The 25,381-nt window shown below is 47.0% G+C and overlaps 1 protein-coding gene across 1 annotated transcript in view; it reads right to left on the bottom strand.

Annotated features, from left to right (window-relative positions):
• The window catches only part of LOC123586606, a 58,767-nt gene extending 36,841 nt beyond the window's left edge, over window positions 1-21,926 (bottom strand). The window contains exons 1-4 of the mRNA XM_045455828.1: window positions 21,778-21,926; window positions 15,761-15,807; window positions 14,966-15,114; window positions 14,398-14,579 (exon numbers count right to left, since the gene is read on the bottom strand). Of these exons, the coding sequence (XP_045311784.1) occupies window positions 14,398-14,579; window positions 14,966-15,114; window positions 15,761-15,807; window positions 21,778-21,926 (527 nt within the window). The remainder of the gene's footprint in view (window positions 1-14,397; window positions 14,580-14,965; window positions 15,115-15,760; window positions 15,808-21,777) is intronic.
• Window positions 21,927-25,381: the final 3,455 nt, after the last annotated feature.

Here is a 25,381-nt window from a genome sequence, read left to right as displayed (position 1 = left end):
GCTCCAGGACCAACTCCCCCCTCACGCTCAGCAGCCCCGCCTCTAACTCTGACCCCTTTATGGGGCACACAGATGCACCGGCACCTCCCATGTGCCAAGCACACACCGGGCATGTCCCCGTAGGCTGTTTTGTAACAGTGGAGAATGGATCTTCGGATTCGCTTTCCCCATCGGCACCCTGAGGCTTCAACACTATGGCACGCGGCTCTTACAGAGCTACGTACAGGGGCGCACGTATTTATTCAGGCAGAGGCTCGCTTGTGGGGGCAGAACGTATCGTCTTCTTCCCTGACTTCCCAGAGCCCATCCCAGGATACAGCAGGTGCTCAAGGCACGTGTGCCATGACGAAATCGGGCACATCTCTCCTCTACGGACTCCTTCGACAATGGCCTTAAGGCAGAGACAGGAAGGAATGGGTCTCATTTATAACGTCTCTAAAGATGACTGTGTCTGTTATTTATTCTTCCTGTGGCATAGCATTGTAGCCATTCATCACGTGTGCCAGTTCAGTTATTAAACAGCAGACTCAGGTAGGGTGAGTTATTTGCTTCAGTGTGTGTTTCAATTCCTGAGATTTATGGGGTGTGCTCCTGAATGCACACAGTGGAAGGAGGAGCCCTGGGGTTGATTGTGGCGGGGGGCGGGGCACGGAGGGAGAGAACTTGAAGTTGATAGAGCTTGCTCCTGCCTCCGTATCCTTGTGGTCCCTAGGATGGACCCACCCTTGCTGAATGGAATCAAGGGACAGGACATGGGGTTTTAGTACTTTATAAAAAAATGTTTTTTAATGTTTATTTTTGAGGCAGAGAGAGACAGAGCATGAATGGGGGAGGGGCAGAGAGAGAGGGAGACACAGAATGGGAAGCAGGCTCCAGGCTCCGAGCCATCAGCCCAGAGCCCAACTTGGGTTTCAAACTCATGGACCGCGAGATCGTGACCTGGGTCGAAGTCGGACGCTTAACCGACTGAGCCACCTAGGCGCCCCAGTACTTTTCAAAATAATCCTTATCTAGAGAGCAGGGCAGATACTCCAGCTTTGCACCAGACAGACCTGAGTTCAAACTCCAGCTTCACTAGATGACCCTCAGGTAGGTCACTGACCTGCTCTGAACCTCAGTTTGGTCATCTGTGAAATGGGGGGGGGGGTGATAATCCCTTTTTTCTTGTGTCACAATGAAGATTAAATGAGATGACATACTGAAAGCACTTAGCCTGTGCTCCTCCGCTAAATATTTATTCATTTATACAATGTAGGTGGATAGCCAAAAGGACAAATTTCCCTCAGCTGCAATATTTGTCGGCTCGAGCCATCATCGCAAAATACCGTAAATTGGGTGGCTTACACAAAACTAATCTATTCCTCACAGCTCTGGAGGCTAGAATCCCAAGTTCAAGGTGCCAGCTGATTTGGTTTTGCAGATGGCCACCTTCTCGGTGTGGGTGTGTCCTCACAAAGTGGGGACAGCTCTCGAGCCCCTTCCTCTTCTTATAAAGACACCAGTCCTGTTGGGTTAAGACCCCACCCTTATGGCCTCATTTAACCTTAAGTGCCCCCCAAAGACCCTATCTCCAAATATAGTCACATTGGGTGTAAGAGATTCACACCTCTTCACACCCTTCACAATCTATGGATCTGGCGGGGGGGGGGGGGGGACACAATTCAGTCCATAGAAGCTACTCTTTGAGAAAGTTGAGCATTAGAGGGAACCAGTCTGGAATTGGAAGGACCCGGGCTGCAGGCTAGGCAGGCAGTTGGCAGAGCAATGCCCTGGTTTGTCCACTTAGAAAACTCTTCCTCAGGGGGCACCTGGGTGGCACAGTCGGTTAAGCGTCCGACTCTTGACTTCAGCTCAGGTCATGATCTCACTGTTCGTGGGTTCGAGCCCTGCCTCAGGCTCTGTGCGGATAATGTGGAGCCTGCTGGGGATTCTCTGTCTCTCTCCCTCTCTCTGCCCCTCCCACACACTCTCTCAAAATAAACAAATAAACTTAAAAAAAAAAAAACACCTCTTACTCAGGCTCAACAGCTCTAATTTTTCTCTCCTCTGTGAAGACTCTTCTAACCTCTCTCCTCAAAACCAAGTACTTCGTCCTTTGAAGTAATACACGACTTCTTTCATGTATTAACTAACGTCTCACTCTGTATTGTGTAACTATTCACTCCTTTGTCTCCTCCACTGCAGTATAAACTCCTCCAGGGCCAGGACATTATTTTGTTCACCTCTGTGTCAGCCACGGTTATGACAACAGTTCAATAAATGGTGGATACATGGATGGACGGATGGATGGACGGATGGATGGAGGGATACATGGATATGTGGAAACATAGATGGACGGATAAATGTTTTCTCAACAGAAAGGCCAAAGGAGATTCTGAGGCTCAAGAATCTCAAGCAGGTAGCTGGTATCAGAGAGTTCTATCAAGGAGGAAGGAATCTCTCTTACTTCCTGAATTGGGTTTTAGGGCAAAGTCCCAATGTCTGGGAGTAGAGCTAGCAAGAGTGTGGCAGGGACTAGTGCCAGGAAAAGACTGAGGTAGAAGGCAGTTCACCAGAGAAGGAAAGAAGCAAAACCAGAAGGCAACTTCAGGAAGAAGTTCAAGGCAGAAGTCGCAGATGTAGCAAAGACCGTGCACCATCGGCCAAGCAGTAGAGAATCTTGAGCATGAACAGTGGATACCAGAGATGCAGGGCTGGTTAAATACTCCGCGATTTAAGGCAAGATTGGTCCTGGTAAATAGAATTTGAGCCACAGGTCTCAAGCTCTCAGTTATTAGAGTCATGAGACATGATCTACATGGTAGGCTGGGTAAGACAAAGTCCTTCGTGTTGGCCAAGGGCTGTGCTGGCCTCTGATAAGTGAGGAAAAGGCTAAACAAGCTTTGATCTCCTTGAGGCTAAAGACGTTCTACACACCCTCCGTGCCCGAGTGGGGCGGCTCAGACCCCCTGTGCGGGATAAGCTCAGCAGACAAGGGGTAGTTTGGTTTGAGATGGTTCTCTCTTCCTGTGGAAAACAGAAAACTTAAGTGGGAACAATCTAAATTCGGAAGAACAAAAGAGTGAATGAAACAAAATAGCTACCATTGACTAAGAGCCAGCTGAGTCTTTGGAAAGATGTTCCCTGTTCCTGCATAGCCTCTCATGTAACTGTTCACAGCAACCCTGTGAGGTGGGCAATGTTGCACTCACTTTACATGTGAGGAGATAAACTCAGAGAGGTTAAGTGACTTTGCCAAGATCACAAAGCTCACGACTAGAGAAATTAGGGGGAAAGCCCATTCTCTACATTGTTCTATGTTGCTTCTTCAGTATTGTGGGAGGCTGGATAATAATAGCCCCCCAAATATACCCACGTTCTAATCCCCAGGACCTGTGAATGTGACCTTATCTGGACAAAGGGATTTGTAGATATGATTAAGCTAAAGATCTTGAGATGAGATTATTCTGAACATCTGGGTGAGCACTCAATGTAATCACATAGCCACGAGTGTGCGGGGGGGGGGGGGGACAAGAAGGTCAAAGGAGGAAGTAAGAAATATGACAACAAAAGGTCAAAGGAGGAAGTAAGAAATATGACAACAAAAGCAAGAGGCTGGAGTGATTCTAGAAAGATCCAAGGAGTGCAGACAGCCTCTGGCAGCCAGCAGAGGCCAGGAAATGGATTCTCTCCTAGAGCCTCCAGAGGGAACCAGGCATGCCTGGTTCTATCAAGCTGGTTCACTCAGCTTCCGCCCAGTGAAACTGACCTCCAGAACTGTAAATACTGTATTTATGTTGCTTTAAGCCACAGCAGCCATGGGAAAATAATACAAATAATAAGATTAAAAAATTGAAAGATGGATGCTAAAAGTTTCTAGAGAAATTTTTTAATTATTTTTTAAGTTTATTGACTTTGAGAGAGACTGTGGAGGAAAGGCAGAGAGAGAAAGGAAGGGAGAGAATCCTCTCTCTCGAAACGATTCAAGGAACTGGACCTCATGACTATGAGATCCTGACCTGAGCCCAAATCAAGAGTCAGACACTCAACCAACTGAGCCACCCAGGCGCCCCTACAGAAATTTTTGAAAAAAAAAGGTGCTGGAACACCTGGGTAGCTCAGTGAGCTGAACATCTGACTCTTGATTTCAGTTCAGGCCATAATCTCATGTTTTGTGGGATCAAGCCCTGCGTTGGGCTCCACGTTGACAGCACAGAACTTGCTTGGGATTCTCTCTCTCTCTCTCAAAATAAATAAACTTTAGGAAAAAAAGAAAGATGTCAACTGATTTCATAATGGAAGATGTCATCGAGAATATGGCCTCCAACTTCAGCTGAAAAATAAAAAGTGTACTGATGACCTCCCACTCCTCCTAAATTCACAATATGCCCATTTCAACTCAACGGAGGCATTTTTCCCCCTGAATTTTCACGTATTCTTTTTTTTTAACGTTTATTTATTTTTGAGAGAGACAGAGACGGAATGCGAGTGGGTTAGGGGCAGAGAGAGAGGGAGACACAGAATCCAAAGCAGGCTCCTGGCTCTGAGCTGTCAGCACCGAGCCCACCGCGGGGCTCGAACCCACAAACCGCGAGATCACGACCTGAGCCGAAGTCGGACGCTCAACCGACTGAGCCACCCAGGTGCCCCTCACATATTCTTATAACCTATCTCACCACCCGAAAGCGTCACAGCCACTTATTCAAGTACGGCACAGGAAATGACATCCACTCGCCATTCAGGTTTGGGTGGTGGCCAGCCAAGAAATCCCAAAGCTGTTCACTGCTGGTCCGCTCGGCCCAGATGAGAGGTGTGTAAGGAAGCCCTCCCAGAACCTCGATCCTATTCAGCCCTTGCCATTAACCTTGTCAATCTGGCAGAACAGTGGTTATTTTTAACCACCTGTTTTTTCTATAGGGAAACTGGGACCCAGAGAAATCTGGTGCTCTGCTTAGCATTACACAATGGAGCCAAAATTAATGCTACACAGAAGAGCTCTGGGTCTATGTATTAGCCTGCTCAGGCTGCCATAAGAGAGTATCACAGACTGGGTGGCTTAAACAGCAGAAAGTGATTTTCTCACATTTCTGAAGCAGGAAATTTGCGATCAAGGTGTGGGCCGGGATGGTTTGGTTTCTACCGTGGCCTCGCCCGTTGGCTTGTGCAAGACCATCTTTCCTCTGTGTCTTCACATGGTCTTCCCTCTGTACCTGTGTCCTAATTTCCTCTTTTCAGGACACCAGTCAAACTGGATTAGGTCACCCTAATGACCTCATTTTTTAGCCCATTATGGTTTATTATAAAAGGTATAAATGAACATTCAGAAAAAGAGGTACATAGCGCACAGCACAGACACTTCTGTCCCGTGGAGTTTGGGTGATGCCCCCTCCCAGAACATGAATGCGTTTACCAACCTGGAAGTTCTCCAGACCCTTCTGTTTAGAGCTTCTGTGTGGAGGCTCCATTATATACTCATGATGGAGGAAGTTGTTGGCCGCTGGTGATTATCATGATCTCCAGCCCCTCACCCCTCTCTGAAGGGCTGAGGGATGGCATTGAAAATTTCAACCCTCTAATCCTGCCTTGGTCTGGTTTCTGTGGTAAACAGCCCCCACCTGAAGCTATGGAAGGGCCCACCAGGAGTCGCTTCATTATTCATTAGCATTCAAGAAGACACTCATTACTCTGGAGATTTCATGCCTAACGACCTCATTTTATTTTTATTTTTTTATCAAAAAAGTTTTAATGTTTATTTTTGAGAGAGAGAGAGAGGGAGAGAAAAAGTGCAAGCAGGGTAGGGGCAGAAGAGGGAGACACAGAATCCGAAGCCGGCTCCAGGCTCTGAGCTGTCAGCACAGAGCCCAATGCGGGGCTTGAACCCACGAACCGGGAGATCGTGACCTGAGCCGAAGAATCGAAGAATCGGACACTTAACTGACTGAGCCATTCAGGAGCAACCCCCCCCCCCCCCGCCCCAACAACCTCATTTTAATTTAATCACCTCTTTAGAGACCTTATCTCAAATACAGTCACATCCTGAGATACCAGGAGTTTGAACTTCAACACGTGAATTTTAGGGGGATGTATTTCAGCCCGTAACAGTCTTTAAGGTTCTGGACCTATGTTACTTTCTGTCTCTATCAAGCATCTCCAAGAATGACACAGTTACCTGTCCACAAATAACACCAACTAGCGCAGCCTTCTCAGGGTTAGCATCCCAGAGTTCTGGATTTCTACTTGGCACAGCCTAGCTTCAAGGAGGAGACACGGGGGGAAGAGTCTAGGCTATCAGAGTCCCAGACTAGTGACTGCACTCAAGTAATTCTTACATAACGGATACAGGAAGAGCCCTCTTCTGAAGCGGTGAAGCCTCCGCTGTCTGACAAGCAATTTGAACTCACAGAAAGCGGGATCCTGCAGTAAAATCAAAAGGGATCTATTCTGGTGCCTCCTCAGTAAGGGATTGCTCTATGCTTCTCTGACAGGTGACCTTTAAGCAAATGCAGTGCAGCCAGATTGAGGGGGCTCCTTCCCAGCAGGGACTGTGAGCGATGCGAGCAACGTGCCAGCCGTCCCCTCGTGTGCCAGCATAGACCCCATCACGGCTGAGGGATAAACAAACATCCCTTTACGAATGTGACCCCAGCTGGTCAAGCAATTTTCCAGTTTGATTACGTTTTCAATTAAGTTTTATTCTGAACAATATTTGGAAGTGATACCTGTGGTTCCTGCAAATGAAAAACCAAATTGCTCTGGCAGATTTAGATATTTCCTATGTGGACAAAAAAGGGGAAAAAACCCCAGCACTCAAGCTCTGGATGTCATAACCATTATGCCTCCAGGCAAAGACATTTTATAGTGCTTCCCACACCTTCCCAACCCTCTGCTTCCCCAACATACACACTGACACGTGCGTGCTTTCCGTGAACCTCAATTTCTATTTCTGATAGTGGCAAGCAATTATTTTTCTTTCTTGGAAAATCGGTCTAAGTCCTTAGGTTGAGAAAAGGGCCACTGTAGACCAGTCCATGCCAAAGACAACGTCTGGAATTATACTAGAAGGAGAGATAGGAGAAGACTGGAGAACTATTCATCTCTCTGTCTGTCCCCTGTCCCTCTGGCCACCCCCCATGAAAGCTGAAAGACAATGACTTCACAATGAATAATAACCACATCTATAATTGAAGGAGTACTGACTATGCACCACCCGCTGCACCGTATTCTTCACAAGTAATTTCCCATTCAATCTTTACAACAATTCTGTGTTGGTGATGCCGTTATGAGGCTCATTTTTCAGGTGGGAAACCTGAGACTGAGCAACTTCCCCCAAAGAAGCAGAGACAGTGATAGTGGCTGTGTTGGCAGAGTAATAGCTCCCAAAGATGTCCAGCACCTGGGTGGTTCAGTCGGTTGAGTGTCTGAGTCTTGATTTCGACTCAGCTCGTGATCTCAAGGCTCAAGGTGAAATCGAGCCCCGTGCCCGGCTCCATGCTGACAGTTCAGAGTATGCTTGGGACTCTCTCTCTCTCTCTCTCCCTCTCTCTCTCTGCCCCTCCCCGATTATGCTCTCTCTCTCACACACAAAAAAAAAAAAAAAAAAAAAAAAAAAAAAAATCTCAAAATGGGAAGATTATCCTGGATTACCTGGGTGGGCCCAACAGTAATCACAAGGGCCCTTAAAATAGGGGAAAAGGAGGGAGAAGAGTCAGAGGAGATGTGATAACAGAAGCAGAGGGCAGGAGAATGTGGTTGCTGACTTCAAAGCTGGCAGAGGGGGCCATGAGCCAAGGAACGTGGGCCGAAGCAGCTAGAAAAGGAAATGGACCATCCCCTGAATCTTCCCCAGGACACAACTCTGCCCACATGGCTTTGAGGTCAGTTCCATGAGCTTCATTTCCTGTGCTGACCCCCAAAACTGCACATAATACAGTTATATTACTTTAAGCCACCACATTAGTAGCAATTTGTTACAGAATCAATAAGAGACCACGTGCTGACCTAGCTCTCTCCTCTCGGGTCCAAAAATTGAGCAAAGAACAGCCTTCCATGTTTGTCGAAATCCTGCGGTGGTGGAGGCTCACCGCATTCTTTATCTCTTTGCACCCCCAAGGGCTCAGCGTTAGAGGGAAGGTCTGCGGCATCAATCGTACTTATCTAGGAGGGAGGCAAATGAGGATTCGTTGGGGTGAAGGACGAGAAAGCCTTATCCTACTGGACCGTGTGGGCTTCTTTGGGGCAGTGTCTACCTACACCGGGGACAGAAGAGACATCCAATAAATGTTGAGCAGTTGGATACACAGATGCGTGGATACACTGGTAGATGGACAAATGGCATGCATACCTCGCACGCAGAAAGTGCTCAATAAATAGCCACTGTTATGTGTTCGAGGCGAGGGCTGAGGGTATCAAGGTCACGATAGCAAAGGTGATCATATACCACCCTTCCTATCGTTCCTACCTCTCCAAAGAGTTCCCAGGGACACAGAGATACACGTGGCAAACGGGAAATTAAGTACAGTGCTACTCCACTGAGAACTGTACTGCCACCTGGAATCCCAGCTCAGGGCTCTGGTAAAGACACACGACTTAGGCTGGTGTAGGACAGATCCTCTACTTCTCCTCCCTTTAGGACCACCCCACCACCCCCACCACCTTTCCTACCCCAGAAAGCCTTAGAACCACACACTCTGAGACGATAAAGTGGGTGGAAATATTACCTGGCCTGTACAACCAAGCTCTGGGTTGACTGACGCACAGAGCCCCCCGTGAGTGGAAGGGAGCATTAGGGACCCGCTGCTATGCGCAGACCCTGGGCAAGGAGCGGAGCTGAGAGGTCTTTCCAATACAACCATGGGCCATTGTGACTTCACCTCTGCCTAACCAAATCAACTGCTTTTCCTCTGGTGAAGAGAAAATGTAAGAGGCTGGGGCAGAAACAGGTCAGGCAAGAGACAAAGGCAGAATTATTGCTCTTTTTATCATTACTACGACTAGTTCTGATGATGGACGGATGGACGGATGGATCCTCTGATACCCGTGGATCATAATGAAGAGGAAGCCAAGGCAAAATACGTGGAAGGTAGATTCTCTGTGGTAGCCCAAGGTTCTGATGAAAAGTATTTACCTGGTGTAGCAAACCCAAGTGGGGGTCAGGCTGTATCAACATAAAAAGGAGGGAAGGGTTGCTGTCACCTGAATACTTACCCCAGGCCGGGCACTGTGTGTCACACAGATAAAGTCTCAAAACAAATGCTGAGGGGCGCCTGGGTGGCTCAGTCGGTTGGGTGTCCGACTTCGGCTCAGGTCATGATCTCACAGTCCGTGAGTTCGAGCCCCGCGTCAGGCTCTGTGCTGACAACTCGGAGCCTGGAGCCTGTTTCAGATTCTGTGTCTCCCTCTCTCTCTGACCCTCCCCCATTCATGCTCTGTCTCTCTCTGTCTCAAAAATAAATAAACGTTAAAAAAAATTAAAAAAAAAACAAAAAAAAACAAATGCTGAGTGGAAGGCATTATCATCTAATTTTAAGGAAAAAAGTACAAGGCTTGTGGATGTACAACAACTTGCTCATGATCACTCAGCTGGGAATTGAGAGAGCAAACATTCAAACAGGTCTTTTAGCTTCAAAGCCATACTCTTCCCAAGATTCCCAGCGAGTTCTGCTTACAGTTAAGTTTAGCTGACTGGGGCCAGTCAAAGCAGACTGTTCAACAGCAGACTGTTCCTTTTGTCTCCTCAGCGCCAGTTTTCCCTTCTTCGGATACGAGCCCCTAGATTTTCCTGTGGGGAACGCCCCTCCCCATCTCTAGACATGTGGCTTGACCGGGGCTGACCCCTGCCTCCAGCTCTAGAGATGGTCATCTGTCTCAGGCTGGTCACATGATTGATGCTGGGAGGGACATGTATAATAGATGTCAATCACAGAACATTTGTGGGAATTGTTGGAGGATCTCTCTCTCTTTCTCTCTCTCTCTCCCTCTCATCTCATCTCACCTCAAGTCACTGAGAAGACAGGGGAGAAACTTGACACAACTGGGACCAGCACTAGGGCGAGACTGCCTGAGAAAGAAGTCAAGGTAGGAGGGACGGAGAAACTCCCAATGACGACGTGTGAGTACCTAGATCCGGCCAAGCCCAAAGTCAGTATTTCCTAGTCTTTGTTCGATTGCAAGAGACTATACCATAACTCATTTTGTTCCAGTGTATTTGAATTCAGATTTTGCCACCTACAACGAAAAGGCCTAAAGAGAAGCATGGGCAACATGATTTGGGTTATTTTGTGCATTTACCTAGTTTCCAAGTGGTAAGCTTATTCCTCAAGGAAGGAAAAGTCCAGGCCTCTGGAATAGGAGTCTGGTCCTAACTGTGCAAGGACATCAGGGCCTAGCCACACAGACTCGGTTTCCAGAAGACATTCAGTCCTCACCAGGCACTGGAGTGCCAGGCCTTGAGAAGAGAGCAGATGCTGGGGCCTAAAGATGGTATAGCCTGGAGGCGGTGAAGACGGCAAGCCAAAGTTCACCCTACCATACACACACCGTGTTCACGAGCAGAGACTGACTTCAACAGATGGTTGGACGGAGGCTTCTGATATACTGCCTGCCCCTGTTGGGTCCAAGTCATGAACTCAAGCAACCTAGGATTGCAGTTGGTGCCCAACCCCAAACCCCATGGTGGGAAGATGGGCAGAAAAAGGTTGAAGCTGAAAAGCAACAAGTATGGAAAGGGGAAAAGCAAGGGACTTTAGGGTCAACATACACCCAAACGCCTCGGCAAGTTCCCACAGGACACACTGATCTTAGAAAAGAAGTCAAGAGGTTATTATAAGGAAGGGCCAGGAGTACTTGCAGGTAAATTAACAAGGTTACACTTTGTAGCCTCTAGGGTGGAGATGATGGTGGTGGTGATGGGGGTGGTAGTCATGGTAACGGTGATGGTGATGGGGGTGGGGGTGGTGATGGTGGTTGTCGTAGTGCTGTTGGTAGTGGCTGAGGTGGAAGGACAGTCACCATACGTAAAATGTTTATTATGATCCCAGCATTGCATTAGCCCCATTATTTCATTTAATTCTTACAACAACTCAATGAAGCGTGTATTATAAGCCCCATTTTACCGATAAGGTAACAGAGTCAGGTTACATGGCTTGCCCAAGAGCATAGATAGTGAGTGGAAAGAGAAAGAATGTAAAGCCCCAGAGCACCTGACTGCAAAACCAGAGCCTTTAACCACTAGGCTTAACTCAACTTACACACAGTTCTTGGAAGCCTTTGGTCCTCTCCGCTGCCCCCTATGCTTCTCATCGGGCCTGAGCATAACAGTGATGCAGTACTTTGCGTTTCCCTAAGTTCAGGGCAGTTTTCAGCACACGGTTCTCTACACCTGTGCTTTCTAATCTTTCAAATAAGACAACTCCGTTTTAATGTCTACGTATCTTGTTGATCCCGATATGGGCGTACTTGTCTTTTTAGTACCCTTGACCAAATAAATAAATAAATAAGTAAACACATGAAAAAGAGCTACTCTAATAGCACACAACCTAACCATGTGGATGATCACAGTAGCATCTATCTATATTCGAAGAATAGTTAATCATGTATTTTATTTAGTAAACCTTACTTATTCAGGCCACAGTCGAGGCTTCATGCATGGAGGAATTGGCCAATAGCTCAGTGGGTGGCCAATTACCACTTCTGGATGTTGTTTCACTAGTTCCTTGGGACTTTCCCATGAAGAATGTAAAAGTAAATGGTGTTGATCCCTCAGGGAATGGCAGTGGGGTGGACGCTTCACCAGCTCAGCAATGTACAGAGAACTGGAAGCTTCTGTTTCCCCTTGTCACCCTTGGGGCTTTTGGGGGTTCCAAAGGTTTGGTTGACATAGCCAGGAATTAGGCTTTTTATCCCAGCTCATTTACTAACAAACACTGTATATCTGTAGCTCCGGGCATGAACTCCCATCCCCAAGAGCTTGGTTTCCTCGCCTATACAATGGGACCCTTGAGCCAGAAATCTATGGGTTCTTTCAAGGTGCAATGTCTGATGTTACTTATTCTTTTGCATCTGGTATGTTTCCCCAACCCCACTGCTTCAGCATCCATACTGGCCACCAAAAATAACCTGTATGGGGGTGCCTGGGTGGCTCAGTTGGTTAAACGTCTGACTTCGGCTCAGGTCATGATCTCGTGGTTTGTGGGTTCAAACCCTGTGCTGGGCTGTGCTGACAGGTCAGAGCCCGGAACCTGCTTTGGATTCTGTGTCTCCCTCTCTCTCTCCCCTCCCCCCCTTCTCTCTCTCTCAAAACAGTAAACATTAGAAAAGTAACCAGTGTGTTAAAATACAATGAAAAAAACTTCCAATAGAGAGGGTTTTTTTTAGAATATAATGTTCTACCGGAGAACTCGTGAATAATGCCACTGCCTTATTGAATCAATAGAACAGTTCATCAATCCCCTTCCAAAAACAAATGTGAGCACGAAAGGGCAATACAGTCTTTTGAAATAGTAGTTTGGGCTGTTTTAATGTTCTGGCCTATTTGCCTCTCCAAATATAAGAAGATACCGTCAAATGGTCTCTAGGGTACAGGTCTCGCCTAGACCCCTTGCCGCAGCATCGCCTCTGGAGAACGAGACGGTTCTCTTCGCACAGAGCCCAGGAAAGGATCTGACTGATGGTAAAAACCCACAAGATGTTCAGCTTTCCATTTTTTTTCATCAAAACCGTCGGCTATACGATCCAGATTCATTCTGCAATGCGTCCTCAACACGTGGCCAGTCCGAGCCGGCCGTCGGATAGAGCAGTGCTGTTCAAAGACGGTCCACATGTTAAGGATGGGAACTGAGAGGAAATATTTCGAAATATTTAAGGCAATTTGATATCATCACAATATCCTAGCGTGTGATCTTGTCTCTAGTAATTCATTTTTTATTGTAACGTACGAAAGTACTGCTCTGCAGAAGATGGGAACTTAAACAAACCTAATCCTCACTACGCGTATTCTGAAAAGCACCGAATGGGGCTTCGCTTATGTAACGGTAAAGGAACAGTCGTTGTGATTCAAAGTTCGCTCACTCAACACGTTTATCAGCCTTCACCGGGGCGGCGTGTCTGGTAGCAGGAGCACAGGATTCAGAGTCAGAATGCGTGGGTCCAAATCCTGGCTCGGACACTTAGCAACGAGGTAACCTTCACAAGTTCCTTAACTATTTGTGGGCCCAATGTTCGTATCCGTAAAACGTTTGGGCTTGCGTACCAGACTCATATAGTTGCCAAGGACGACTGGATGAGATAAAGTACATAAACTTGACTTAATGCATGGCAAGCACTCCGTCAGTGGTTGATGGTAAAAGGAAGAGTGAAGCACCCACCCCCCAGATGCTAGTTAGGTGATTGAATAAACTGTACCCCTATCCTCTGCAGGAAGACAATGTAAGTAAATCACCGCTATTAGTGGGGGTAGAGCCGAGGGAGCAGTAAAGGGGTGCATGATGGAGGGAGGGAAAAGAGAGGAGGACAGTTCTGCCTACGTGTTCAGGGTGGGCTTTACAGACAAGGTTTGCACCTAAATAAGGAAGGGAAAGCTTAGTGTTCCGGGAAGACAGGGGAAGGGGTGGGGAAAAATGCCAGGCAGAGAGAATAGCATGTTCAAAGGTCCGGGGTGGCGACATAATGGTAAATCTTAGCCCCTCAACAGTTCTGCATGGCTGGATTGTAGAAAAGGGTCAGAAATGGGGAGTCCCTTCAGAAAAAGGACGGGCATTCTTTCTTATAGGCTTCCCAGTGCTTACCACACACAGTCCCTGTGCACCGCCTCAATAAATGCTTACAGAATGAACGAGGCTGAATGTCAGACGCGCCGTGCTGAGAGTTTGGACCTTGCTGTGAAGCTAATGAGAAGTCACGAAAGGTGATGTGGGGAGTAGAGGGGGGACCACGGTGCTGATTTGAAAGATGGATCAGAGGTGAGGGAGGTGGGGGTCGGGGAGTCCAATCACAGCAGCTCGCTGAGATGGAGTTTTGTCATTCTCTTTCGCTCTGATTTACAGATGAGGAAACAAACGTTCAGAGAACTCACTGACTTGTCCAAGCGTCCATAGATTTCACGGACCCAGGTCTTCCTGACTTGGGTCCCATGCCTACCCTCACTTAGCCCACACAGGCTTCTTTCGGTTCCTACCCACAATCCTGTTTGCAGCAAGGAGAGTTCGATCTAGGGATTCCCTAACTCACTCTCAACTTACCGAGACGTAAATACCAGAAAGGAGAAAAGGATGGGTTTTCAGCCATTAGAGCGTGGCTGTGTGTCTGTGTCTGTGTATCCGTGTGCTGGAACATCAGCTACAATCCCCAAAACCCCTGGCAGAGGGAACGATGCCTGTGTGCACATATACCACCAGGGACCAACAGGGATGCAGAGGAACTCACCTTCGGGCCTGAGAGCAGACGAGCCTGAGCTGTTCAGTTCTGTAATAGGAGAGAAAGGCCAGTGTTCCCAGACGCAGCTGAGAAGAGGGACACGCTTGGGAAGGGATGGGAAGGAAAGAGGCGAGGACACACTCCAGGGAGAAGGAAGCCGAGGAGGTGGTAACAAGGCCAGTCGCCAACGTCTGGAGGCAACAAGAAGGTGCTGAGAACTGGACCCCATCGGGATCCTGGCTTCTAAGCTCAGCTCTGGTCTTGACTCACTGTGTAACCGTGGGGAGGTCGGAGGTGTAGAGCACAGGACAGCAGTCCCTGACTGTCGCAATATGCGGTAATTTGCAAACCCGAACCTTAAAAAATAAATGCGATGGGGCGACTGGGTGGCTCAGTCGCTTAAGCGTCCGACTCTTGATTTTGGCTCAGGTAGTGATCTCGTGGTCGGTGGGATCGAGCCCCACATCGGGCTCTGCACTGCCAGAAAATTCTCTCTCCCTCTCTCTCTCTGCTCCTCCCTTGCTCTCTCAAAAGAAATTTAAAAAAAAACATGATGTAACAAAAGGTAGATGCTTACTATCGAGAAAGGCTGAACTAGGCTCAGAGTTGTGTTCTCCCGTTTCTTACCTGTATGATCTTGGAAAACTACTTTCTCTCTCTGAGGCTCAACTGTCTTCTCTGCAAAGGAAGGACAACCATGGGGCCCAGCAAAGTTTGGGGTAAAGACTAAATAAAATCATGCATGAAGGGGCTCGACCAGGCGTCTGGCTCGCAGCCCTCAGTGGCTGGGGGCTGCGATGGTGACAATGAAAAGTAAGATGGAGGGGAGGGGGGCAGAAAGAACAGAGGGGAGCAGGAGTGGAGGAGGAGGGGGCGCCCCAGAGTCATCGCGCAGACCGCCTGGTGCCCTCCTGGCACATAAGCGTATCTCAGTACCTGTTAGACCTCCTTCTCCCTCTCCCGAGCAGCCTACACGACATCATCAGTCCTGAGACTGAGACCCCCGTGGAGCAAAGAAACAAGTCTGTCAAATGGTTCTTCAACCTCAGGACACAGAGGCAATGGCACCACCTACTGCACAACGGAGGTACTGCCTCTACTCCTCAAAGGGCTCTTTGGAACAAGCCTTTTTTTTTTTTTTTAAATGTTTATTTTTGAGAGAGAGAGAGAGAGAGAGCATGGGGAAGGGCAGAGCGGGGGGGGGGGGGGGGGGAGGGACAGAGAATCCCAAGCAGGCTCTGCGCTGACAGCAGAGAGCCCGACAGGGGGCTCGAACTCAAGAAGCGTGAGATCACTGAGCTGAAGTCGACTCTGAACCGACTGAGCCACCACCAGACAAGGCTTGCCTCCTGTAGCCTCCCGCCTGCTGTACCCCCTGTGCGGCCACGGCTGACAACAGGCCGAAACGTGGACGTGCGGCTGTGGACAAGAAGATGCCACACAAAATGTCACCTCCACCGGGCTCTGCTGTCTCCCGTCCTACCACTTCTCTCTCCCTAAAACGTAACTGAGACGGACAGATGTTTCACAAATTCCCTTATCTCAACAGAATCCTAGATCAATGTCCACAAGGGGAGAGCTAGGGAAAGGACAGAAGCCACATCCTATGGGATGCCTGAGCTAGGTCTCCAGTGCTGGTTCCCAGTTTACCAACTCCCAAGCTTGCCCAGCACAAACACGCTCTGGCTTTTCCCAGCACAAACACGCTCTGGCTTTTAGGGGTTGCCGGAAACCCTTCTCTAGGAAAGCACCCTCTCATGCCCTTCCCCTGCCTTTAATTATCCAAATTCTACTCATCTCTCCAGTTCTCACTGACTTCCCTTTGCTTTTTTTTTTTTTTTTTTTCAACGTTTATTTATTTTTGGGACAGAGAGAGAGACAGAGCATGAACGGGGAAGGGGCAGAGAGAGAGGGAGACACATAATCGGAAACAGGCTCCAGGCTCTGAGCCATGAGCCCAGAGCCCGACACGGGGCTCGAACTCACGGACCGCGAGATCGTGACCTGGCTGAAGTCGGACGCTTAACCGACTGCGCCACCCAGGCGCCCCAACTTCCCTTTGCTTTTAACACAATGCTTCAGGGGCACCTGGGTGGTTCAGTCGGTTAGGCATCCGACTTCAGCTCAGGTCATAATCTCACAGTTCGTGAGTTCGAGCCCCACGTTGGGCTCTGTGCTGATAGTTCGGGGCCTGGAGCCTGCTTCGGATTCAGTGTCTCCCTCTCTGTCTGTCCCTCCCCCACTCATGCTCTGTCTCTCAAAAATGAATAAACTTAAAAAAAATTAAAACAGTGGTGACTCACAGGGGCACTGGTATCCCAATGTTTTTAGCAGCACTTTCAACAATAGCCAATTCATGGAAAGAGCCCAAATGCCCAACAACTTATGAATAGATAAAGAAGATGTGGTTTATACATACAATGGAATACTACTTGGAGATGAAAAGGAATGAAACCTTGCCATTTGCAACAACATGGATGGAACTGGAGGGCATTATGCAAAGTGAAATAAGTCAGTCAGCGAAAGACAGATATGATATGTTTTCACTCAGAGGTGGAACTTGAGAAACTTAACAGAGGATCAAGGATACGAAGTGGTGCATTTTGTGTACGGCTGAAAAGAGACCACTTACACGTGTAAATAAATTAGAGGATGTTTTAAAGCAGGACATCGTTAGTTGCAAAGACGTATATTTGGGATTGAAGATGCAGAATGGATTGAGGCCATAGGGGCAGGAGAAGGGGAAAAGATGGGACTGTGACAGAGTTTCAGAAATTTCGGCGGGTGGAGGGCAGACAACGAAGGAGGAAATTATGACCAGGCTCACTATCTAATCAAAGCCACAGCTATGGGAATGAGGAGGCTGTGTTTGAGAAGCATTGACTCAACCATGGGTGAGGGGAAGGAAAAAAAGAAAGTTAGGGAGGGAGCCAAACCATAACAGACTCTTAAAAACTGAGAATAAACTGGGGGTTGTTGGGGGTTGGAGGGAGGGGAGGGTGGGTGATGGGCATTGAGGAGGGCACCTGTTGGGATGAGCCCTGGGTGTTGTATGGAAACCAATGTGACAATAAATTTCATATTAAAAAAATAAATAAAATGATAATTATTAAAAAAAAGAGAAGCATTGACTCAAAGTATTAAGAATTGTCCATAGCTGTGGTCGGGGGTGCCCCGAAATTGGTGAAGAAATCGCAATATTGTGTCAGCATAAATTCCGGGAAGACAATGGGCATCGTTATCTTCCTTCGGGGTTTAGTACAAAGAGCGTGAAATTTGGAGACCGATAAGCTTGTGCTCACATCCTGGGACCACTATTAATGAGTTTTATGGTGCTGGGCAAATGAACTGGCCTCTGTGAGTCTCAAATTCCCCGTGTGAAAATGAGACAAGCAAATCTTGCAATTGTCTGAGAAATAAACGAGATGCCACAGAGCAAACACTCAACGCATGTTCCTTTCTTCCTGGTACTCTTTTTGAGTCTGTGCCAATCCACTTACCCAATAAAATATCTCAACAAGGTCCCTGAATACCACACAATGTGGAACTGATATCAATGTCAGCTGACACAAAAGGAGCTCTTCAAGCTCAGGGTTATCAAAAGAAACCCCTACGAATCAGTCTGTAGATAGAGATCAAATTGTAACCTTGAGCAGGAACATACTGAAATATGCTGAAAAAACTGCAAATAACATACAGGGGTCACAGGCAGGGGAGCACGGTATGGATCACCTGCTCGTTCCTCCTCACAAGTGCAGAGACCTATACCCTTAGCCAGTATAGCAGGGCGCGATCTGTCCCAGGTCCACGTCCATTTCTGCGGCCGCTGCCCTGTCCTCCCTCTGCGCCTCCAATCCCAGCTGTCAGCACTGACTTCAACTGTGTCAGAGTCATTGCTGAAACTTACAAGCTTTCTGCAAACATAGAAATAAATGCTATTCCACTGCTCTTGCTTACACAGGAACAGTTAAGTGAAATGGCTTCCCTTTCATCAATATATTCTTTCCTTTTTCCTCTTTATGAATGCCTTTATTCCTTTTTATCCTCATATTCACCTGATCTCCCTCCCAACGGAGAACTATTCTAAAATTTTCAAACACATTCTGTTGCATTTCTGTTTCATTAACAGATCACGAGATAATGCATTTGGTCATTTTCAATTCTGCTTCCCCCTTGACTACCATCACCAGCCTGTGAGCATCTCAGTGATGGGCTCATGCCTTATTCATCTTCGTTTCTCCGTGGCTTAGGACAGTTTTCCACATAGTAATTCTCCAAGATAGATAGATAGATAGATAGATAGATAGATAGATAGAGGGGCGCCTGGGTGGCTCAGTCGGTTGAGCGTCCGACTTCGGCTCAGGTCACGATCTCGCGGTCCGTGAGTTCGAGCCCCGCGTCGGGCTCTGGGCTGATGGCTCAGAGCCTGGAGCCTGCTTCTGATTCTGTGTCTCCCTCTCTCTCTGCGCCTCCCCCGTTCATGCTCTGTCTCTCTCTGTCTCAAAAATAAATAAATGTTAAAAAAAAATAAAAAAAAAAGATAGATAGATAGATAGATAGATAGATAGATAGATAGATAGATAGATTCAAGTTCTACAATGTTCCAGAGCCTTAAAGCCTATAAGGCATATCTTGCAGATGTTGCAGGCGTGGTTCTAAACCCCCACAGTAAAGTGTGTCAAATGAATTCTCTGGTTTCCCAGGGCATATTAAAGCTATGCTTATGTGACTTAGCTTACTGTAGCAACTAAGTGTACAATAGCGTTATGTCTGAAAAAGCAACGTTCATACCTCAATTAAAAAATAGCAACCACCTTCTGAGCTTTCAGTGAGTCGTAATCACTGACAACAGATCACCGTAACGGATACAGTAATGGTGAAAAGTCTGAAATATTGTGAGAATTACCAAAATGTGACACTGAGACAGGAAGCCAGCAAATGCTGTCGGGAAAAATGATGCCAATAGATTTGCTTGACGCAAAACTGCCACGAACCTTCAGTATGCTAAAAAAACAAAAAAACAACAAAACAACAAAAAAAGCAGCATCCATGGAGCACAATAAAGGTAGGTACAATAAAACAAAGTACGGCTGTGCACAGGCGAAAGGTTCACGGCACAACTCAAATGATTTCATTACACCCGCCAGTGCAACCTGAGAATGCCTTCCCTGAACCCACTGCAAACTGAATGTTAAGAACCACTCTCGGCTGGGGTGCCCGCGGGGCTCAGTCGGTTAAGAGTCTGGCTCTGGATCTTCGGCTCGGGTCGTGATCCCACAGTTCCTGAGTTTGAGCCCCGCATTGGGCTCTGGGCTTGCAGCACAGAACCTGCTTGGGAAACTCTCTCCCTCCTTCTTTTCCTTCCCCTCCCGCCCCCCCACCCCCAGCTTGCACTCTCTCTCTCTGTCTCTCTCAAAATAAATAAATAGACCTAAAAAAAAAGAAGAAGAAGAAGAAGAAGAAGAAGAAGAAGAAGAAGAAGAACCAGTCTGGGCTCTGAGAGCAGACATGAGAAGTAAAGACAGGGCTTTGGCACAGAGCCATGACTGTTATTCTTATTATACATGTTCCCAGTTGATTTCTCAGCCTTTTTTGGTGGCCGGATCTTTTCACAAAGGTGGGAGGAGGAGTAGTATTATAAGAATTTGCATGTTAACGGAGCTGCAACTTGAAAGTAAAAAGTTATCAGGGATTCCTAGATGAAGGTGTTAGCTACGCTTCTCAATTGTTGAGGCCACATTATGGACAAGTGTGCTTCCGTGAGCGTGTGTGGGAGCAAGGGGTGGGTGTGGTGTACATGGGATACACACTGCTGTGACCATCGGGGTTGAAAACATTGAAAAGCACCCAGACGGGTTAATAAATAGCCTCCCTCAAATCCCACCCTCCTAGCCCAAGCCCCCCTCTCTTTCCGCTGGACTCTTTTGTAAGTTTCTGGACCTCCCTGCAATTCAATGGCTGAAGAGTGTTCCTGGGGGCATGGATGTCCCAGGACGTGCTCAGGTAGCAATCTTCCTGCCTCCGTTCTTGTTGATCATACCCTGGTTCTTTTGTCCTTATTTTTCACCAAGTTTCAATAAAACTTGATTTGCTTCCATTGTCTCGCCATTGACAGAAAACTGGCAAAAAGCTAAAACGTTTTGTGTTTACAAGGATAAACAGCCTCTTCACCCAGAGAAGTGAAAGCCTCAAAGGACCCCGGGGAAGAAAGAAACACCCTCCCCCACATGCCCTGAGCTGCCCTTGTTGCTTTAGACAAAGCCTCAGTCCACTGGCCAGGGACCCTGTACGTGACCGGCTCAAGGTAAGGGCGGAGAAAGCAGACCAATTCATTCCCATGATAGAAAGATGAATAGAAGCTATACCAAGGGCCAAGTGCCTGGATTTTACGGGATGCTGGAACCAGGTGGCCACTTATTAAAAAAAACAAAAAACAAAAAACAAAACAAAAAACAAGATTCATTTTAGGCACAGCTTTTTTTATGTTTTCTTTTGTTTCTAAATCGGTAAAAGAAACCCAGTCCTAGAACCCGCGCTCATTTTTTTTCAGTTTGTTTTTGTGTAAATACAATTAAGTGATCACACTGCTGTATACTTCATTTGCACAAAGTTCTGTGCCACACGTACTCATGTAGTAAAGTTACCCCTCCCCGTTCCCAGGGGAAAAACCTCCGGGGGTGCCTGGCTGGCTCAGTGTGTGGAGTGTGTGACTTTTTTTTTTTTTTTTTTTTTTTAGAGAGAGAGAAAGCTCAAGCACGCACGAGAGAGAGAGAGAGAGAGAGAGAGAGAGAGAATATCTTAAGCAGGCTCCATGGGGAGCCTGACATGGGGCTTGATCCCACGACTCTGGGATCATGACCAAAGCTGAAATCAAGAGTTGGACGCTCAACTGACTGAGCCAGCCAGGTGCCCCTAGAGCACACACCTCTTAATCTCAGGGTCGTGAGTTCAAGCCTCATGATGGGTGGGGAGCCTACTTTAAAAAAACGAAAACGAAAAAACGAAACCAAACTACTCTGGAAGATAATTTTCACTGAAACGTAACCGAAGTTCATTACATGGACTGTGAGAAAATTACAAATGGTATGAAAAATAGGCTGTTGGTTCTTCCCAACAGATGCAGCTGTGTGTGGGTGCGTATGATGGTGTCTGTGTCTGTGTGACTCTTCCTCGTTCCCTCTGCTTCTTCGAGGGTCCCGTTCTCCTCCAAATAAGGCTTCAGTGCTTACTCCAGGTCGTTCAGGGCCATCGTGGCCTCCCAGTGCCCTCTCCATATCCTGACCCACACATTTCAGCTCCCACTTCTAACCGCCAGCTTCAAATTCCTGGTGGCAGGCACCACGCGTACTTTTCCAGTCAATGTCATTTCACTGACTTAGCCACCCGGACCTGGCTTCCACGGCGGCAGGGGGAGAGGCGGCGAAAGGTCCAGGCTCCTTGGAAGGTATGGGGACGGTATGGATCTGCACGGAACGGATGGTTTTTGTAGGCATTAATTCTGAACTAACTCGTGGGAGTTCGCGTAAGGTCCGAAACATAGTCAAGAGCCAATAAATCCTTTCTGAATCGGACGCTGCGAGAAGCTAGAAACTGGACCAGTGGAGCCAGCTACCATGTGTGACATTGAGCCTCACGGAGGCTGTGGGCTTCCGGATCTCACGCTGCAGAGAGGAAGCAGAGGATTTCGGGTTTTATGGGGCTCTTGTGAGGCTGAGGTAAGAGATGCTGGGCACAGGGTGGTGGAGACAGTGGATCTGGAGGGCCATCAGACCTGCTCTCCCACTCCACAGGGTTGGGGGCAAATCACTCAACAGCTTACATCCAATACCTCCCCAAAATTGGAGATGGGGCTATCGGAAACCAAAACAAGCAAATCTGAAGCAAGCTCTTGGGTGGGCTGAAGGGGGCCGCCCAGCTGGAGGTGCCTGTGAGGCTTTTTTTTTTTTCCCCAGAGCAATGCCAGCTGATTTCCATGAAGAAGCATCTGATTGGCTCAGCTTTGGTTTGTCTCTTCCCCAAACCAATCAATCATGGCCCAGGGACAGCGGGTTGGGGAGAAGAGGGTTAGGGGCGGCTCAAGCCCTGGGGCAACCGTGCTGGGTCCAGATCAAATGACATCAAGCATTTACTTCCCTCCCTGACACATAACAGGCATTCAACCTAAGATTTTTGCATGATCGTGCTTTGCAAAGTGTAAGGAACTTGCTTCCTCGTCTGCTAGAACTTTGCTGAACTTATGCCACATTCCCCAGGGGAGAGAAAAGTATAGGAATGGCCCCTGCCTCCAGGGATCTTGGAGCCTTCATGAGAAAAGCATCAATACAGAATTAAGGGTTTGAGCTTATGATAGAGATCACAGGTGTCAAAAGTGATAGTGAAATACCTTTTTTTTTTTTTAAAAAAAAAAGACAGGGGTGGTGGTAAATGAAAGGGAATTCTAGGAGACAAATAGAAGTTTTGTAAGAAAAATAATTTGGAAAACATCGATTTTGAGGCTAGACTGGAAAGTGATTTTCTGTTCCATTTCCTTAGCCGTCTCATACCCATAACAAAAATAGACTTATTTATAATGCCATCGATTGCCTTGTGTATAGAACTAAGAATATAAAATAGGAGGGGGGTGCCTTCCATTTTGACAAATGCGGAAATAACAAGGAGAATGTACTGAACATTCCTCCACTGCTCCCTCTGGACCTTTTCTGTTCTCTTCCGACTCCCTGCCTTGCCGAGCAATTTAGTTTTATCCCCACGAATGAAGCAATTCACATGATTTGAGTTTGGCTTTGTTTGTGTATTACTGAGAAATGTCCTATACCTCTATCATCCATTACCTTGAACAACATCATGAGGACTTTTGAATATAAATTTAAGAAAAATGCACCACACACACACGCACACACACACTCCACACTGAGGCTATAGTATTAAGAGATAAATTAACATTCCCACTAATCTAAGTCAGGCTCTTTGCCTGTTTGCAACATGGAAATAGAAACATCTCCTAATAGGATGAGAGGGCTGCGCTCTGAATATGCTCCAGCCTGTGGATTTTTGCTAGGACTCTTGCCTTCTCACCTACACTTCATAGTCTATCTCACACAGGCATTTCAATATTGCCGCATCCTGATTTCCTGCAGCGAGAGGCGATTTCAATAATGAATGGCCCTACAATGCAACGAGACCTTAGGGTAGTTTGGATGTGACATCTTCGAAAGAGGTGGCTGTTGTACAGCTGAGAGGCTGGAGGGGTGTGTGTGTGTGTGTGTGTGTGTGTGTGTGTGTACGCACATGCAAACGTGTGTGTTATGCTGAGGCTTATTTAAAGCTCTTTAATCAAAGAGCTAGCTGGTCCAGGGAGAGTCATTCCAACCTTGTCTTTCCTTTATTCTACAAAAAAATACATACATATATAGCCAACATTTTTCATGCTTTCTCCCAGGTATTTTGTGCCTATTAACCCATTTAATCCTCAAAAACATTCAAGAAAGTACATATGATTATTATCACTGTTTTATAGATGAGAAAACTAAGACCCAGAGAGGTTAAGGAAATTGCTCAGACATAAGAGCTGGTGTGTTCTGGAGACAGGATTTGAACTTGGGCGATTTGGCTCCAGAGCTCATACTCTTACTGAATCCGTTCACTACACTGGCAGAAGACATTCTGGGGTGCCACTGACACACACATCAGAACCCAGGAGATTATTCTGAAAAAGCTAATTTAAAAGATAGTCATGAATTAAAACACTCAATTTCAGGGCACCTGGGGGGCTCAGTCCCTAGGCATTTGACTTTGGCTCAGGTCATGGTGTCACAGTTCATGAGATCAAGGCCCACATCGGTGGATGAGCCCGAGCCCTGCCTCGGGTGAACATGAGCCCCTTCAGGTAAACACAATCCTTATTCAGGTGAACCCCACTTCTCTCTCTCTCTCTCTCTCTCTCTCTGCCTCTCCTGGTATTCTCTCTCTCTTTCTGCCCCTCGCTCATTTACACTTTCTCTCTTTCAAAAAAAAAAAAGCTTCTAAAACACTCAATTTCAGCTCCTGGCTCCAGGCAAAATGGCTACACAGATCAATGAGAAACACTTCTTCCCCTCTGCCCCGCCTCCTCTCAATAAACTTGTACTCCAATGAACTCACACCAATGAACTCCCTGCTGTCCTAGTAGAAGAGCTCATACCCCACGGTATTCTGCAGAGGACTGGCCTCACTTAGGGTATCATGGCCCTTTGCGGGTGCCATGATTATTATTATATCTTTAGGTTGTGTTCATCATGTGCCAGCTTTCTTCTAAGTACTTAACATACATTATGGGATCGAAACCATGCCATCACTCTGTGTGGGTTACTCCTGCTACCCACATATTACATATTACACACTTTGAGAAGCCAACACTTGGAATTCAAGGCTGAAATGTTATCTTGCATGTAAAGCCCACTGCTCAGTGCCTGGTGCATAATAGGCACCCCAAAATGTTGGCAATTATTATTCCTACCACCCTCCTCATTTATCATGATTTTATTTTTTTAATGTCACTTTAAATGGTCTCTACATAGCTCACTGGGGATATAGTTCATATTAGGACTCAGAGCCATGTGCTTCCAAAACTTATGCCATGACTATATCCAAAAATTGGCAACAAAACTGTGACAGGCCTGACAGCATCTGAAGACTGGTTAATAGATAGAGTGTGTTCAGTGGGGTCTAGATAAGACTCAGGGAAGTCGAAATAATATTCTGTATATTCTCTTTTGCACTGGAGCCAATAGTTGAAACTTGGGAGGGGCAAATGCTTAACTCCACTTAGGGTACATTGTCATGATCCCCTCTGATCAATATTGAAATGGGATTTCCTTTGTTTGCATCCTATGGAATCTTAAAGCAGAAGACATGTAACCATTATCAGAGACTCTGGGAAGACTTTCTGTAAGGTAACGCCATGGAAGGGTTGGCTTCAACTCCTGCTTACAGATTTGAAATTCAACAATTTATA

Source organism: Leopardus geoffroyi, chromosome C3 (assembly GCF_018350155.1).
Source record: "Leopardus geoffroyi isolate Oge1 chromosome C3, O.geoffroyi_Oge1_pat1.0, whole genome shotgun sequence".
Classification (NCBI taxonomy): domain Eukaryota; kingdom Metazoa; phylum Chordata; class Mammalia; order Carnivora; family Felidae; genus Leopardus; species Leopardus geoffroyi.
The sequence above is the reverse complement of the archived record's forward strand: the minus strand, read 5'-3'. Positions and strand labels throughout refer to the sequence as shown.